Source organism: Lycorma delicatula, chromosome 6 (assembly GCF_047948215.1).
Source record: "Lycorma delicatula isolate Av1 chromosome 6, ASM4794821v1, whole genome shotgun sequence".
NCBI lineage: Eukaryota > Metazoa > Arthropoda > Insecta > Hemiptera > Fulgoridae > Lycorma > Lycorma delicatula.
Window position 1 is genome coordinate 52,048,822 of NC_134460.1, and position 20,212 is coordinate 52,069,033.

General features: G+C 29.8%; 1 protein-coding gene across 2 annotated transcripts in view; it reads left to right on the top strand.

The window, feature by feature from the left end:
• Tps1 (Trehalose-6-phosphate synthase 1) overlaps positions 1-20,212 on the top strand; it is an 86,080-nt gene that overhangs the window by 56,361 nt on the left and 9,507 nt on the right. Inside the window, exons 9-13 of one of the 2 annotated variants that reach the window (XM_075369861.1) lie at positions 7,909-8,106; positions 11,408-11,455; positions 13,517-13,706; positions 16,767-16,904; positions 19,485-19,778. In XM_075369861.1, the coding sequence (XP_075225976.1) occupies positions 7,909-8,106; positions 11,408-11,455; positions 13,517-13,706; positions 16,767-16,904; positions 19,485-19,778 (868 nt within the window). The remainder of the gene's footprint in view (positions 1-7,908; positions 8,107-11,407; positions 11,456-13,516; positions 13,707-16,766; positions 16,905-19,484; positions 19,779-20,212) is intronic. The other variant, XM_075369862.1, reaches the window with a different exon arrangement.

The following is a 20,212-nucleotide window of genomic DNA, read 5'->3' on the forward strand; positions in this document are numbered from 1 at the left end:
GCTTTTTATTGTTGATATATTTACTTGTACTTGCCTTTACTTGTTTACTTGTAATAAAATAAATTGTTTGAAATTTACCTTCTTAATTAATGCATCTTCTTATTAATATAAATACAGGACAGGATGTTCAACTTAAAAGAGGCCTTATCACTTAGTTTAGTTTATCAATAATAGTTTATTGGCAACCCTTAAATAATAATTTAAGATGTTGAAAATGATGTCCATCCACTTCTATGCACTTAACACATTTGATCATGTTCCTGGTTACTCCACCGTGTCTATTTCCTGAATGGTATTGGTAATGTTTGTCTTCAATTACTGCAGGATGTGTGAATCACTCCTATAAACAATTTCTTTTAAGTAACCCCACAGGAAGAAGTCTGGGCTAGTCAGATCAGGGAATCTTGGTAGCCACAATCCTTTAGAAATGACTCTTCCACCAAAAGAAAAATTTTGTAACATCTCCATGGTAGGGCAAGCTCTATGGCAAGTGGTGCTGTCCTATTGCAACCAGCAGTCGTGCTCATCCTCTTTCAGTAAGGCTATGAACTGTTGGATAATTCCTTGGTAGACGGCAGCATCCACAGTTTATTTCAAATAACAAGGATCTTGCTGTTTGTCGCCTTGAAACCGCACACCATACGCCTATTTTTTGTGTATGTAGGGTAGATTAAAAAAAAATGTGCAGGTTTTCATTACCTCAGGTCCCTGGCATTTCTGACTATTAACATGCAAGGTGAAATTACGCTTCATCTGTAAAAACACTTAATCTAAAATGCCAATGTTGCTTCTAATGAAGTTCTTTTGATGAACCGTTGACAGTATTGAACCCTTTTAGCATAATCAGCATTAGTTATCTCATACAAAACCTGAATTCAATGCAGATAACATTTCAGCATTCTCTTCACTGCTATGTGGGTGGAACCTAGTTACATGTTCTTTTCCCTGCTTAGTCCTCCGCAAAGATTTATGATGAGATCTTGTAACTGTCACTTTAATATCCTGTATGGCCTGTGTCATTAAAACTGACCTGACTTGGACACGTTTCTGGTCTAACACCAAACCTATTCACAAAATTTTTTAACTAACTTTTCACTGGTGCTTCCTTTTCAGACTTCTCCCTGAACTTTACACGCAACATGAGATTTTATCTTTAAGTAAGTTTCCATCATGAATTCAATTCTTTAACAGTTGACAGCATTTTAATAAACAACACATGATTATGCAATCTTGTTCAAAAGCCAGTGCTTGACACAGACTGGCAATACTCAAATGTGCAGGCAATATACAGTCCTCCTCACTCCAGTTCCAGTCATACCAACATTTTCCACATTATTTTACCCTCTCACACCAGTACATGCATTTAGTAGATACTACCTAGTTTTGGGGCCTCTTTTAAATTGAGTGATGGGGTCTCTTTTAGTTAAAACAAAAATGATTCTATGGTAACTATAAAAACTAATGTGGTTCTGTTGAACTCATTTTTAACTATCTAGTTGACAGCAGTTTTTTACTTCCAGAATAGCAAACTTGTTCTAAAGCATTTCTATGTCTTACCTGTTGTATCTGTGACTGGAGTGTTTCAACAAACCACATGGATTCATTATATTATTCACACAAACTGACATTATAATGTTATTTGTATTTCTTGGAAAATTTACTGCAGCATTCTGTTATTTGCGTTTATTATTTCATTTTAGATAAAGCAAGGATGATATTTTCAGTGGAGATATTCAGAATTTTTTTTCTTTTATCTTTCAATAGAATTGTTAATATAATCATATAGAAAGTCAACATATATTCAGCATAATCTTATTATTCCAAACTAATTAGTGATCTTCAGGTCAGTTCACACTTTTGGTCATACAGTTTCAGTAGTTTTAATGTATAGATTTTTCTTTAGCACTGGCACATGTATTTAGCATATGCACATTCACACAGTCCAGCTGTTAACTATATATGGCAAAATCAACATGTACGGTGAAATCAATATTCGGTTTTGCCAACAAAAACTATTCAACAATTCAGTGAAATAACTGAAACAGTTGTTAGTAGCCCTTGTATTGTAGTGGTACCATTCAGACGATTCACAGTTTTTGTACTGCACAGACCAGTCGGTGTTCTGCATTGCATTGATTCAGTATTGATCACTCCTGTTCAAATTGTTGCTTGAATGCAGTTTTGAATAAAATCCGTTATATGCTATGGCAGATATTAATAATATGAAAACAGAACTTTTGATTGATCTGGTACGACCCACAATGTGGGAAATCTTTAGAATCCTATAAAGAACAAACATATTAAACAATCTGTGTCAAATGAAAGATTCCACGTTCTAGAGCAACAACAAAGATAACAATATTGTAAGTTAAAATTTTTATATTTTTTATTAAACTATAACTGTTTTACAGAAGTATTTATAGTATTAAATTAATTTTTCTACAAGAAATAGTTGAAGTTACATGTAAAGTAGTGACTATAGTGTTTTATTTATACATGTAAACTATATAGTAAATATAATTATATCAAACTCTTGTGATTATTACAAATAATATTAGTGACAGACAGCTTCATATTCTCGTGGAAGTGACTCAGCCTCAGAAATAAAATAGTCAGAAAATATTGCCTTTAGTGAATTAGCATCTTTGTCTTCCCATCTAGTTTCTGCGATTGGTAAATTAGCAAGATGATTTTTCTCTAGTTTTGGAGAGGAGGAGCTATTTGAATCAAAACCATATTTTTCTCAAAGTTATGCAATACTGTGCAAGCTTTAACATTCCAAACAGCTGTTTCAACATCCACGTCTCAAAGCCTATGAAATATATTCCGATAATTGGCTAAGATTCCGATTGTGCATTCTTGCTCTTGTAAGGCAGTAAAATTGAACACCCTTTTTTTTCTCGTCTAAATGTGTTCCACCATAAGGTTCCAGTAAATATTTTTATAATACAAAACCCTCATCTCCAACAAGCACATAAGGAACATCACTTTTTGAATGTTCACTCAAAGTCCTAGGAGTCGTTTTAAAGATTTAAGAATCACAGACTGTGCCATACGCTTTGACATTTGTATGTATAAAATTATATTCTAAATCTACAACCGCTGACAATATAATTGAGAGATTTTTTTTGTAATTAAAGTACATTGAGCCACTGAACGGTGGTTTTTTAATCCTGATATATTTCTCGTCAATGGCACCAAAACAATGAGAAAAACTTGCTTTTGTCCAAAAGCCATTTGATATTTTCTCCCATAAGTCAGATGTGTCTGATACTCTGACTCATTATAATAATAATAAAAATCTCTAAATGAACATCCAGACGCTAAATATCTGCAACAAATAAAACTATCGAACTGCATATAATATGTTCAAAATTGTATTACCCCAAACTAAAACACCTTAATATTGTTTTGACTACACATATTTTAACCTATATGTTGCAGGTAAGCTAATTATCAAAAAAGTGGACACAAACAAGAAATTCTTGGATGAAATCCATGAAAAAACAAAATGAACAAATAACAGGTTCTGCTTCAAAACCCTTACGACTGTATTTATATCGTGAACAAATGAATTTTTTGAAAAAAATTATTACGATTACAGCAGACACCCATAAAATTACAGACAATAAAAAGAAAGTAGTGAAGTGAACGAATATCCTGTAAACGAAAAAAACCATGAAACTGACCAGCAATCAGAAATTTTGAAAACTGTTCCATCCGATGTAACAAAGAAACAGAGGACGATGCTGAACTATGAATTGGATTCTGAAGTGATAAAATTCATGGAACATCAAATGAATCTTTCAACCAAAACTATAATTAATATGCAAAATGATTGCTATTTATCATTTTTTTCAAGCCTTTTACCTTTCTTGTTGTCTCTTACTGATGACCAGACCTGGGAATTTCAGTCAGGTGTTATAAATTTGTTACAAAGAATTAAGAGAAATGCAATGTCACAATCAAACATTTTTACACCACAAGCTTTTACATAACCCCACCCTTAATTACCACCACAATCTTCTACACAATAAAATATGAACTATTACGGTTGGCAAAATGCAGGTTGTCTTACTCAGCCAAGTGCCCAGTGTTTTACTCAGCCAAATACAGCAATGGTCGATAGTCATAAATCGCTGTCAATGCCATTACCAATGTTTAGCACACAAGTTAAGACACTAATTATACTGATATTGGTTTATCTGCATTGTAATTTTTTTCATATGGTTGTCAAATTTACATTTGCCAATTTATCTAAATGATTACATTTATCTTTATTTTTTAATTTAAATTAATTTTGTTTTTTCTTATCATAGAGTTGTTACATTTCAGTTATCAAACAGATAAAGAGAAATAAGATTTGTATTGATTAAGAGATTAATAAAACAATCTTACCTTAAGCGTATTAACAATCTTCTGCAGATATGCTCCCTCTCATAGTTGTATCCTTTCTCATTAAACCCTTCCCACTCTACTTAACAGGTAATCAAATGAAACCTGAGACATTTGGAAATAGTTAAAAAATTCTGACTCATCATTTCTAAGTCTACACACTACTAATGTTCAGAAATCGCCAAAACTGTACCTTTCCTTCAAAATTTATTTTTATTTCTTAACCTTTTTTGCAGCGATGATAGCAATACAAAAGAAGAAACATATTTTTATTAACATCCGTCTTCCATGATCTTAAAACCTTAAGTGATAAATGCATGAAGGAAAACAATCTTGATTTTTCTGATGAAAAATGCATGAAGGAAAAACGATCATGTGAGAACACACCATTCCATTTCCCAAAATCAACAATATTTCAAAAAACCAAACTGAAACCGTATCATGTGAATTGATCCTTAGTTGTTTAGATATAAATAATATGCGAAATAATGCACGAGATATGCTAAAATCACTTAAACGTTAGAACATAATGTATTTTATTTTTAAAGTAGTACAAATCACAAATAAGCAAATAGAAAATAAAAAAGAGAGTTACTTAATAATTGTGCATAGAAATAATCATAAAGTTCAACATTTTAATCAGATTGTTTTAATCATAAAGGTCCTTTGGTTGATTCACATCACCTTGATCAACTATTTTGAAAAAATGCATAATCTTTTCTTTTCCATTAGAAATCATTTATGTCACTAATAGTTCATGTAAATGTCTTAAATGTTTATAGCATGCATCATATATGTTTTTATTTTTGATTTTCTCCACAAAATTATTAATAGAATTGAGTTTTTTTAACTTAACTAAGATTTGGTGTGGATGACAATTACCACGTGGTTCTTCTTCCCTTATATCAGCTCTCACCATATTACCTATAATTACTTCATGTTAAACATGAACAATTTAATTCTTCTTTACAACATCTGATTCCTCATCCTCCGAAACTTCAAATGTACTCTTTTTCCTATTACTTTAGTCTTGTAAATGACGAGTCGATCTGTTGGCTGAATCAAAAATGTGACAGATGGCAGGTAATTACACATAATCTTTTCATAAATTTCACACAGCTTTTCAACATTGGATGAGATGGTGCTTGGCCAAGTAAAATGATGGTCTTTATCTTCAGTTATTTTTAGATTAGGTCACTGACCAAACCTTGCATCTCTTTCCATAAGGTTTTGTAAAATAGAATTTGTTTTGGAGCCTGTATGTAATCCATTCTTTATAAAAAAGTTAAAAATAGATATAAATCTATTTTGTCATGATATAAAAAATATTTAAACCCTTTCTGATACCTTCATTCCTCCCTCTTTCATCATGTTAATCCCTTCAAGCTTCTTGAAAAACAACTCTTGATTACCTAAACGTAACTTTATCTTGGTTTCAATACCCAAGCTTTGCTTCCATAAAAAAGATTTGGTACTGTCATGTGTTATACAGTTTTAGCTGACTCTCAATTCTTGTCTTTTATTTCAGATTATATTTAATTATTCCACACAGCACCCTAAATTTGTTTCTTTTGTAATTTATCTTTATCTTGGTCTAGTGAAAGTTATAAATATTGAATAGTCAAGATTAAATAATGTAGGTGCATTTTTAAAACTTCTGTTTGATATCTTATGTACTTGGGCTGTTCCTCCTTCAAGTACACTTCTCCAGGCATCATTTTTTTCCAGTGTGCTGTCAGTGAATGTGACACAACATCTGCTATTTTTGGGCAAGGCAAAACCAAATGTATATACCATTCTCCACAAAAAGCCTGAATTAAACGCACTACTTTCTATTTTCTCAGAACAAGACATGTACTGTAGATATTCCCTCTGCAAGAGAGAAGTTTCTTGTTTATTGTCTTTATATGGAGGGGACATGAACCTACAAAATTTGGATAGCCTTCATTACTAGTCCTTTATCAAGGCTGCTGCGAAAACCACCAAATTAAATCTTGCACGGCTGCCCCTAACACGAGACACTACTGGATACCATTCCTACTGGACATACCACACAATCCAGAAGTGGTTGGAGTTTGAAATGCCACCAACCGACAGGTTGGATGCACAAAGAAAAGGGCTCGCACCAATTCAAGGTACTCGAGATCCTGCTCCTCAAACTTATTAAAGTTTACATCTTGTCACTGCAAGAAACAGTACTATGGGGCTTACAGCTGTCAGAAAGCTGGCCTAAAATGATCAAACATGTGCCCTTGTTGTCTATGCCAGTATGTCAGAATACTCCTACTATTGCTTTGGAAGAGAATGACCAGGAAGAAGATGAGGTCCTCGATGCTCTTTCCTGCATGAGGAGCTTGCCACTGACCCTCTCCACATTCCTTCAGCAGCCAATTCAACGAGTAGTGAAGAGGATTATGCAACACCTGGTCCTTCGAAGCAAATCAGGTTTTAAAAACTGCTTAAACAAATGAATAACAATATATGTATGTACACTTTCACAATATAATGTTAGTTTTATAACAACAGTACGTGTATTTGTAAAGTAATGAAAGGAATGCTCAAAAGTAATAAATGCATCAGTAATTCAGAAAAATGTTTTTATTCATTTAACAGAAATTATCCCACCTTCAAAGCTTTGTAGCTCAGAAAGTATTGTATGTATCAAAAGTCAAAGAACTTGTTTTTTTGGAAAATCATACTTGGTGTTTTACTCTTCTTTTTGGTCCTAAGATCATATCCATAAAGTACAAATACTCGACCTTTTGTAAGATAGCATGTATAATTTCACTGGACTAATAACTACAGCTGATTTTGGGTATCATTAATTGTTTTGTAGGGATTCCAAGATTAATAAGGGTTTACTGTAAATTCATGTATACAGATTGATATTAATTCACTTCCACATAATATATATTTTATCAAACAACTTTTAAAATGATAAGCAATTTTAAAAATATAAAACTCATTTAACATGAAGAATTCAAAATAAATCCAGCAATGAACTCAATTTATTTTTAAACATTATAATTGTAATATTTAATTCATGTATTTAATACTATATTAAATTACTGTTTTATTTAATTACACAATACTAAATTTATTATAATTTTAATCTACTTTCATTGTGACTTCATCTTAAACTAATTACCAGATTTAATTTTTTTTAGATTCATTGTTTCAAATTTTAGTTTATTATTCTACTTATTTTCTGCAGTCTTATTTTTTTTAGTAAATGATGGTATTTATTTTATTATCTAATTTTATCCTAGTTTAACTACATTCTGTTTTTATTCTATCATATAACATAACTCACTAGCGTAAAATTGTCACTTATGTTAAAGATTTGTCGTACCAGAAGTGCCACATATGACAATTAATTTACCTATATTCCAACAGATTTTAAGGAACTTATTTATATCTTGAAATGCTGTATTGTAATTTTCAGTTTTTGGTATATTGAACAGTTTATTATTGCTTTCAGTTTATTTCTTATGATTTTTTTTTTTCTTTAAGAGCACTTACAATGCCAGAAGATGAAAGGACATTGCGTATGAATTGTTTACGCAAAAGAGAAAGGCTTCATGATGTTAATTACTGGATGCGTTGCTTCCTAAAGGCCATGGGTACACTTATAACAGAAGAAGGTGAAGATTCTTTACCTACAAAAATGCAGCCAGTTACAACATCAGATTTTGATGAATATCTTTCAAAGTAAGATAAAATACCTATACTTAACTTGTGTATATTAGGTGTTGTGTGCGTTAGGTGCCATTAACATAATAGGTATAGGTGATCTTACAAGAGATAAATTCATTCCAAAAAATGACATAGCCACTTCTAAGAGTAACAGCCATCTCATTCTAGATTTAAGAAAAAGAGTTAGCAGTAAAGTGGTTTTCTTTACATTGTTCACTTAACTAATATGCTGTTGCATATTTATATGCCAAACTCACTAAAATCATGGTGACCATATTTCCTGAATCGAATTTGAGACAGCACATTATACTGATTTATATAAACAAGGACTTCGACCTTTAGCCATTCCCCCCGTACAGTCCGATCTTATGAACATTACACATTTCTTACCTGATTTTGTTGTTTTTCTACAAGAATACTTTCGCGGGATCCTGCATCATCAGTTGTATGTAAAAAACTTTTTGTATAATTACATATTAAATATAAAAAATAGTAAAAGATTAAAAATCATTGTATTTGGCTGGCATATTACCAAATTGACTCCATATGCTTTGCATATGTTTGTATTTTAATCTTTTATCTTTTAACTTTTTAGTCTTATAAATTTTTAATTTTAATCTTAACATTTTTAGTCTTTTTTATGTTTAATATGTAATTTTACAAAACATTTTTTACATACAACTGATGATGTGGGATCCTGCAAAAGTTCTCTTGTAGAAAAACAACAAAATAAGGTAAGATATTTCTTAATTCTGTACTTGGGTGAATCAGGTTGATTTACATTATATATTTATTTGTACAGAGATGATATGGGTCTTGAAAGGATTGATTTAAAAAAAAAAATAATATATATAATTTTTATAAGTTTTAAATTTTAAACAAAATAAATAAATGTGAAATGTTATATTTTATGAAGTTTGTAATGTAATTTGAGATGAATATATAATGAATGCAGTTGATAATCCGACTGAATTGCAAAAGCGCTCTTGCATGTATAGTGGAATAAGTTAAGTCACCCTACTTTATTTATTCTGTACTTTGGTTGATCTAATAAAATAAATATATTTTTATATAGGAGAGAGGAGTGTGATTCTTAAAAGAATTTATTTTTAAAAAAAATATATATATTAATTTATTTAGATAGTAATTAAATTTTTTATAGTCCATTTTTTCCTCTTCATAAATATAATAATCTTTCAGCCTTCACAAAGCACAGAATTAGAAAAACACGCTTGCCTTTAATTTTGTTACTTCATCAAAACGTTTTCGGGTCTAAGCCCATCCTCGGTGATATCTTTTATAAATTCTTAAACTGCTTATAATTTACACAATTAGTTTACTAATAGTTAAGTAATTAATACTAATAGTTACAAACTATTAGCTTTTTAAATTTTATAAAAATTGTACATTTAAAATAAAAATAGATTTAAAAAATCTTTAAAACATTTAAAATATCTAGAACAAATATTTGTTCAGTCAAGAATGAAAAAAAAATGGATAAATACTTTTAATTTTATATATATATATATATATATATATATATATATATATATATATATATATATATATATTTTATTTTTTTTTTATTAAATACTATTTTTAAATGTATAAATGTATAAATAGTAATTAAATGTAAATGAATAAGTGATATGCATTGCAAGTTTATGATGTTTTTTTAAATATATATATATATATATATATAATATAAATATAATGCAGCTGATGATGCGAATTAAGTTCGTGAAAGCACTTCTGCTTATGTAATGAAATAAGATAAGTCATCCTATTACAATTATTCTTTGCTTGGGTTGATCTGTTAGATATATAAATATACATAATATGATGGTTACAAACTATGGTAGCCCTTAAGTAATTTTTCAGTAGTTAAGCATAGAAAGACAAAATGTTATAATTTCAGGTACACTGCTTACACTGTATTGCCTAAACATCTACTAATAGTGGTCGTGCTTTGAAAATAGGCTGTTTTAAAGTATGAGCATTACTACATTTTATTATTCTGCATTTAACTTCAATTAATGTTTTTCTAATATCTATAATATTTAAGAAATCTAGTTTTAAAGAATATATTTGTTTTTCCTATATAAATACCATCACATCATTACATTCAATTTTATAAATTCCTCACAGATTATTTTATTATTATAGAAATATTAAATTAGGTTTATCTAATTTGGCAAATCATCTAATAAACAACAAACATTCTATTTTTGATAGTACTTTCATGAAATATTAAGGTAAGATATTTCTTATCTCAATATTCTGTAGGTAGGTGATTTATGTAATAGAATTTAAATATAATTTAACAGTCAGAGGAATATTATGAATCTTAAAAAGATTAAATTCAAAAGATTATATGTAGCACATACATATATACATAAACATATTATGAGTTTTGTAATTGGCATTCTGTTGTCGTAATAAAATTTCAGGTACTTATAGACACCTCATATAACATTGCTTGATTTAGAATTAGTTCTGTGGATATTTGATCATGAAGGAAGATGTTTTTCACTTTAATTCAGGTGACTTTTATTCAGTGGAGTTGTCCTGTATATATAAATTATGCAATTAGCAGTAGTAATAGTACGTTTATTATAATAGTCAATTTTATAATAAATTGGCTGTTATTTCAAGTTTTTAGCTCACCCCATAAAATGCACTCGCACACAAACATTTATTCTGTTAGAACTATTAAAAAGTGCTTTTATCATCAATATTATTAGCAATATATATTAGCTTACAGAAATTTAACATCTTCGTACTCTTTTATTCTAATTCTTATGAATCGCTTATTGAGTTCTTTGTTTTATTTATAATTAATATTTCTAATATCATGATTCTTAGTTTTTCAGAACATCTTAGAACAACTTAGTTTTTCATGTTTCTTAGTTTTCCTTCTTGGTTCTTACGATGTACTTAATAAAATGTCTGGAACTACTTCTTAATCTTTGACTCAAATCATTGTTGTTGGTTTTTTGGTTGTTTATTATTATAATTATCACTTTTTAAATTCTGTTCTACATTCTTTCACAATTATTATGTATTTTATAGGTCCCAATCTACTTTTTAAATATAAAGTAAACAACGTCATTTAGTTTAGTGAAATCAGTGTATATGTGTAATTTGGTTACCAACTGGATTTATTCTAGAGATTAAATATTTTCGTTCAAAAGATAATTTGATAATAAATATATTACATTTTGTTGTGGAATTGCAAAGAAATTGTCAAGTAAGCTAATTTTAGCAAAAAAAAAAGAATTCTTTGAACATAATGTTTTGAATTTTCGTTTGACAGATTCCTGGGCGACCATGGGACTTGTTGTGATCAAACAAATGGTGAACTGTGAGTTATTTTTTTGTGAAAATGAAAAATGTAATTTCTCATTGGTGTCATTAACATAATTTTCTATAAACAGTATTACCGTGAAATCTGACCTTATAACATTTGGAGATTACGCTTCTGTTTTGTTATTTCCTATCTAACCTTCCTAGTTAAAAATAATATAAAATGATGTTTATTTATTTTTATTATGTTTGTTCATATGAAACATTAGACTTCCCGATGCATGTAAATATTTTTCTGCTGATGATCATTTTACACTTATTTACACTTCCTGTAGAATTTTCTAAAAGAAGTAGATTATTTTCTTTACTCTCTTCACGTTCCAATAGACTTTACATAAGTAAGTGAATATTTATTCAGATCGATGCATAATTACTTATCATACAGGGATAGTTAGGTGTGCTAATTGGTGTAGAAAAAAGGACATGCTTGAACAGAGAAAGGAAATAATAGCAAAATCCTAAACAGCTCAGTGTTAAGAATTAGTTCAAGAAAATAAAAAATTAGAGATTGTTGAGTCCATGTAAATAAAAACATACAAATAACAGTATAGAAGATGTTAATATAAAATTATCTATATACATTTTTGAAATTACAAAAAATAAATAGTTTTTTATATTATTTAAAAACAATAATAGTTGTATGAATGAGGTCTTTCTTATGTTCGAAGGATTGTGCTGTGTTGTACAAAAATAGTTTTTTTTTCTATTTGAGAGATATGGGTATTTTATGTTTTATAAATAAATAACTGCTTTTTAGCAAAAAAAAAAAAATTAGTTTACTGAATATCAATCTACATGATTAATATTTATGAATCCCGACATGAGAACCAACAGCCCATTTTTGTCTCTTAAAAACTCTTTCTGATCTTTTGAAGGATCTCCAAGAGCTAATATGTTTAAACAGACATTGTAGACATGATAAATATATATGGTGTTAAGACTGTCCTATTTTTAATTAATATGTTAATTAGGTTTGTCTGTTTCCTTTCATGTAGTACTTAATAAAATGAATTATATATAAGAGTTTTATGACAGTTTATTGTGTAATGTTTGACAAGTTGGTAATTTAATTTCCTAAAGATAGTCCTAGCTTGTTGACACCTACTCTTGCAAATTTCTGCAGTAACTTACTTGATAAATAGCTTCACTAATGAATATTTTTTCTTAGGCAATTTCTTCATTAATTTACATAATTTATATTAAATAAAATATTAAAACTATTCATTTTTTGCACCTGGGTTAAAGTTACACATCTTTTGCTTAGTTTTGTTAAGCAGTATTTTATTGATATGCCAAATTGGATTATCCTCCATGATAAAACAAGTTAGTTAAATCTTTTTAGTTATTGTAAAGGGTGAAACAAAGTAACTTTTATTAATTAAAAATTAATCACTCTTAACTTCATGTTTCGTGGAAAATTTTCAATCTAACAATATTTAATATTAACACTTTTTCTTACAAAAAGTCATCATAAAATAATCTACTTTCCTGGCTGCTAAAATGAGTTTGCATTTCTAATAAGTAATACGTTTTATCCCCTTAAACAATTGTTGATTATTTTTTAAGGAAAGATGGTCGTTTTCTGAATTCAGAATTTTTAATGATTCAATTTCAGGAACTTCAGTAATCAGGTTGCTTTCATTTTTATTGATATCAATAGTTGTTAATAATAGAAATACAGTTTTTCAATTTGAGAATTGTATTATTCTAACTTCAGTTAAAAAGTATAACTTTTACTCAAAGATTTTGATTTTAAATATGGTTTATGTTTGATTTTAGATAGTTTTGATTTTGCTAATACTTAATGAATAATTTATTTGTATAAATGCCAAATAATTATGCATCTTCTATTGTTGATGGTCCTTTCCCACTGTTGTGATCCATCTCTTCAGCTAAGTAAAATTGAAATTTTATGAATTTTAATAATATTTAAATGATTCATATTTATAATATATAATACATTTTTTATAATATAAAAATTGAAATTTTGAAGTGGGTTCTCTGAGAAATTATTATTTTTTCCTCATATGATAAATTATTCTTTATCTTTCATTTACAGATATATTGGAACTACAAATAAATTAGCACTTCTGTTGGATTATGATGGAACACTTGCTCCACTTGCTCCTCATCCAGATATGGCTGTTATTCCTACTGAAACAAAGCGGGTGCTTGAACGACTTTCTAACATGCCTGAAATCTTTATCGCCATTATTTCTGGGAGAAGCGTTCAAAATGTCAAGCAGATGGTATAATATTATTATTATTTTTTGTATTAAAAATCTGGAAGTATGTCTTTGTTAAAAAATATTAAATAATAATAATACTGTGAATAACACAATATGGTGTTATATATCATATAACGTGTTACTAAAAACATGCTTATCATAATTTTACAGCAACATAAATAATTAAAAGACTTAACTACACAATAATAGGAGTATTATGTGCACCATAAAGCTACATCTTATGAAGCTGAGTTAGATACATTACAGCTCCATCAGTAATACATAAAAAAATATTCTGATGTGACACCTCATGACTTCCTTGTATGCCTGTTATGATTGATGCCTATGATTGTTGTACAGTCATAGTTGTGGCAGACCTTCAAGTGGGAAGTTTTGACCCATCCTTCACAGGCTAGAAATCATATGTGTAGGTTAGACATCATACCGACCAAGCATCACTTATTTATAAACTTTAGAGACGATCTGATAGAAAAACGTTTCATGATGACAGTGAAATTTAAGTTGTTACGCAATTGTATGGAAAGAATGAGCAGGAATTTCTATAATATTAGAATCGACAAGAAGTTAATTCTAATTCCCAAGGACAATAATATGCATTGTAAGTTCTTAAAGTTGTTAAAAATGAAACACAGGAACTGTAGAAATAAAAAATATTTATTAAAGGTATTGTTAGTATATCCCAAAATATAATACTGTAAAAATACTTTCTCACGTTTGCCCCAAATTTTCCCAGATTTTTTTTTATTGTATTTTAAAAATGGAGGTGAAAAATTTGTTTATTTTATTTAAATTTCACTTTGTTTTTAAACATTTCTATGAGTATTTTTATGTATGATTTCATTAATTAATCACTAAAATTGATTTTTGGATCAGTCGTTTATTGTCATTGATATACGTGATGATCTTTCCTGTCTTGATGGTTTTTGTGGATCATAGATAGTTGGCAGTACTTAAACTACTACTGATAGTTTCTGGAATTTTTTTTTAATAATAGTAATAATAAAATCTCAAACAAAATCCAACCTCTTATCCGTGCAGTTACACCTAGGCATATGTCCAAGATGGGCAACGACATGGTATTTTAGTATTTTCACTTATGTCAGCTAATGAGGCAACGTGCAGGAGCTCCACTGCGGAATATGGGATTGGCAGACCCAAGCTACCTGAGCTGGTTGCAGTTATGCTTTTCGGTTTTGCTGCTTGTAGCAGGGTCAGGAGGTATGAATATGATCTGTTTTTGCTGACATTGGGTGTGGGTAGGCAGTGCTTATCCCTCCTCCTGGTAGTGGAAACCAGGTTGAGGGGAGCTGATGTCACCTTGCATTGTGTGCAAGCCCTAGGATGTTGGTACAGCAGGTCAGGCGATGCCTGACTCCTTGGCCTGGGTTAAACCTGTGAGAGGTGGCTAACTGGAAGAACCCAGACTGGATCAATGTTCTGTAACATGCCCTACCATCATCTCTCCACTATATGACATATTGACTGGCATTACTTTTTTATGGAAATTTCTAATTACAAATTTTTTCTGTGGCAGAGGGTTCACAACCCTAGAGTTGGAAAACCTTTGTCTTTGTAAATAAAGTGAAGGAAAAATGTTGTCTACAAATGTAGAAAAAGATGGATTGAACCAAGTTTTGACCGAAAAACAGTTTAGCAATATCAAATATTTTGTTATAAAAAGGAAAGAAGAAGATAATATTGGCAAGATGAGTCCATCGATGATAGCTCAAGGTATCAGGGAAGCTGCTGGAGGACTGGTTAAGGAGATTAGAAAAACTGTTGTTGGATTGTTTGTGGAAACTGTCAATGATGTTTAATCATCATGGTTACTTAAACCCAAGAAGATTGGAATCTTGGATATTGCGATTGCATCTCATAGTACACTGAATGCCTCAAAGGGTGTAGTCGTGTCCAGGGATTTATTGAACTGAACAGAAGAGGAAATTGTAGGGGAATTTCATGAACAAGGACTTGTGTGTTGTCAATTAAACACAAGATGCAACGGAGAAGTTCTACCCTCTGCATTACATGTGCTGACTTTCAAAAAGCCATTGTTCAAAATAAATAAAGGCTGGGTGTCACAGATTGGATGTAGATCTGTTTTTCTCAATTCTTTTTGACAGTTTGTATCAAAGATTTGGACACACTGCGACCACATTGTACAAGGAAAGAATCTGTGTTTGTGGCGATGCATTGCATCGTGATGATCCATGCAGGAATCCACCTGTCTGTGTCAATTGTCATGGGCATCACTCTGCGAGAGCTAGGCATTGTCCTATTTATGAGAAAAAATTATCTGTTCAAGAGACCATACAAAAAGCTGTTAAAGACTGCAAAAAGTCAGCTACTTTGAAGCTAGAAAAGGTGTGCTTGGCAGAACGCCAAAGATTGTGTCTTGTACACAGGTATCATCAATGGGAAATTGAAGTCAGGTATCCAGAGAAAGTAGCCCAAAACTGATGCAGAAGCAACAAAACATTCTCCTTGATTTATTGCAAAGGATCGGAAGATTCCATCGCTGAGGCCTTATACACCCTGGAATCAAAGGAGGCTGTCGGAGGAATAAGAAAAGAAGCAAAAAAGATGGCCTAATAGTATACTTAGGCCATAGATAATATGGATTTAGTTAGTTTTATAAGTTTATAGATAAATCTTCATTAAAGTAGAGTTCTTAAGATTGCCCCCATTTTGATAGATATGACAACATTTCTTTAGAAATGGATGTATGTTTTTAAGTGGTTAGACTTATACACCCTTGTCATCTTGTGTTTTTTTGAGGTTAATGTCCTATGACAAGCCCATTTCTGGATGATTTGTCTAATAAAACTAGTATTTTGATATTAGATTGCTAATCTTTATTATTGGAGTGAAAAGATGTATTTTTTTTATTGAGGCAAAGCTAATGACTGTAGCAGTCAACACCCATAATAATCCAGAAAAATAAATAAATAAATGATAATGAAGACTCAAGTATTAACTAATCTCAGATCTGCTTCTTACACCCTTTATTATTCGTAATGTACTTTGTTTTATATTTATTTATGTTGTGTTTTTTTTTAGGTTGGTATTCCTTATTTGACATATGCTGGTAATCATGGTTTAGAAATTATTCACCCAGATGGTACTGTATTTACACATCCTATGCCAACTGAATTTGAAGATAAATGTAGTGCCTTATTAAAACTACTTCAGGAACAGGTATGGCTATAAGTTGATTTTTTAAAATTTTATTTAAAAACTTTTTTGAAGGAAATTATTTTAAATATTTTATTATCTGGATAACAAACAAAATAAATTTTTAACTCTGTAATATCAGGTTTGTTCAGAAAGTTCTCGGTCTTATACAGAGATGATGTAAAAATGACCAGACTGTGATATTTGTTAGGTGTAATCATTTAGATGGCATGCTGCAAAGTTTTAGATGTTTGGTTTCTGGTATAAAAAATTGAGTAAAAGAAAGAAGTTTTGACATTTTCTAAAATAGTTGTTATTAAAATTCTTTTTAAAATGTTTAACCCCAGTGGACGTAAAAAAGATTTTGCTGTAAAGGATTCTTTCCCATGATTTTTTATGGTAAAATAATGGAATGCTGAATTGAAACGTGATTGTACATCCAACCAAAATAATGAATGTTCAGGAGGCCCAAAAACCATTAGGACCGATGAAATTGTCACAAAAATCCACAATGCTGTATTAAATGATTGCAAACTGAAGATATGTGAGATTGCTGCCATTGCAAACATTTTGATAGACTGTGTTCACTAAATTTTACATGATGTTTTGAGTTTGGAAAAGCTTTCCAGTCAGTGGGTGCCATTTTTCTTAGCAGTCAACCAAAAATGCATTTGTTTGAACACTTACTTCCCATGTTTAGACTTATTTAACACAGTTCTGCTGAGTTTCTTTGATATTTTATAACCATAGATGAAACAGATTCATCATTACGCATCAGAAACCAAAATGTGTGTATTCCATTTGTAGGAAGAGTCATATTTACAGTTTTTTTTGTATTCTCATGGTGTAATCTTCATAAATTACCTGGAGAAAGGCTAGACCATCACGGGTAAGTATTATGCTTCACTATTGGACCAATTGAAGAGTGTTCTTCTGTTGAAATGTCCACACCTGACCAAAAAGAAAGTTTTCTTTCATTTAGATAATGTGCCTACACTCATTTCTCAGGTTGCTACAAACTCCTTGACCTAAACTTCAAAGTGCTTCCACATTCACTATGTTTGTCTCGTAGTGATTACACTTCCTCTTCCCAAACCTGAAAAAATTGCTTGGAAAATTAATTTCAAATAAATAAGTCAAAACTGAAACACTTACTTATGTCACGAAATTGGAGAAAAAGCTCCAATTAAAACTAAGTGTATTAAAAAGTTAGAAAGTCATTGGTCCAGATAGATCAGATTGCAAAGTGACTGCTTAGAAAAATAAAACAAAAATTCTGAAAAATCTTGTTTTCTTTGTCAGGCTGTGAACTTACTGAACAGTCCTCATTTGGTATTGTATGAATTAATAAACTCTATGTATGTATGTATGTATTATATGAATTTATAAACTCTTTAAAGAATGAATTGATCATTTCTAGATAAAATATTTTTTTAACTAATGTTTTAATTTATTCCTATTAAACTTTGATATTGTTTGTTAAATTTGTTTACCAAGATAATATATTTAATACAAAGATAATTGTTTGTTTATTACGAAGAATTGAACACTGATTTGTAATAACTATCATAAAAATTACTAATATAAAAATGTTAACTTTATTTTCATTAAACGTTTAAAATAAAAACAGCCAGGTAAATCTTTTTACTTTTAAAAATTAAAATTTTTTTCCTTGTAAAAAATTTGTGTTTATTTAAAAAAGTTGATTTTTTTGTGTATGTAAACAATAAAATTTTAGCAAATATCATAGATTGAGTTTATATAATGCATTTATGTTTTAAAAATATATTTTAAAGAATAGTTGTTTGATCTTAACTTATTTGGTGTGATTTAATAGTAAAATTGTAGCTGAACAGGCTAAATATGATTTCAATATACTTTGAACTTATGCTACTTTTACAGTTAACTTTCTGTAATCAAATTTTAATAACTTATTACTGTGCATATTTAAAGTTGATTTTTTGTTTTTCAAATGTGAGATTTTTTTACATGTTCTTTTAAAGAAAGTTATTTTACATTAAATATGGCCAATTTTAAATTACATATTGAGGCTTCTAAAAAAGGAAGGTTATAACTCACAATCAGACTTTCAAGATGTAATCTTGTACAAAGCCTTCTCCTCTAAAAAAAATTACCAAAAATTTGATTTCCAAGTTGAGATTTTTTACTTTGATTAGATTCTTAATTTTTTTTGTTTGAGAAATTTAACTCAATTTAGGCCAAAATAACCTTTGGCGTAAAATAAAATACACATATAGCATGTTTTAAGCAAACAATTGTTGACTACTACTGTTTTTTAGTTATTCCACTAAAAACTTTTAGATCAAATTCCTTGTTCTTGTCTATAAATTTTTGTCTAAAATGGAAACATTTTTCAGTCCTCATTACTCTTGTTGCAGTGCTGTATTCTTATACTGTACTTTTAACTGAGGTCTTAATATGCTGAGTTCTCCCTAATAATGTTGTGTAAGGTAATAATAAACAATAACCACCCTAAATTAGTATTTCCTGTTTTTATGTTATGAACAATTTCAAGTTTTAAGATTTCTAATGCTTTGTTTATTAATTAATAGATTATGCATTAGATGTGATTTTAACTCTCAGGTGTGTAAAGAAGGTGCATGGGTAGAGAATAAAGGGGCTCTTTTAACATTCCATTACCGTGAAACTCCATTGGATCTTCGACCAGAAATGGTAAAGCAAGCTAAGGAATTGATTGAAAGCTTTGGATTTAAAGCAGGAGAGGCACATTGTGCTATTGAAGCTAAACCTCCTGTGCAGTGGAATAAGGGTCGTGCTTCTATACATATTCTTCGTACAGCATTTGGTCTTGACTGGACTGAACGTATACGTATTATTTATGTTGGAGATGATAACACTGATGAAGATGCTATGACAGTAAGTAAAATATTTTTATATGTAAAAAGTTATTTTAATAAAAAGAATGATTACTTAGTAATATTATGTATAAAAATTCATTACATTACTTAATGTAATGGTAGATTGTTTAGCCATTTGGCATTTTAGTCTTGTAGTTACCTCAGTTGTTAACACACTATGTTATATAGTTACTTATATATACCTTTATATTGTGTACTTTACCTCACTGCTTCCCAATAACCTTTGCATTTCATCTACTATTCTAACCATGTGTAAGATGTAGACAAGATAATTAGTAAAATTTTTATTTATAAATTGGTATTTTTTTATCGGTAACCACATTTACTGTTGTTATTTCATCATAAAATAATTTACGAGGCCTGGTTTTTGCACACTAGCACACTAGCGTGCTACACAGAGGCAAAAGGTACTATTGAGTTGGGCATAGCAGT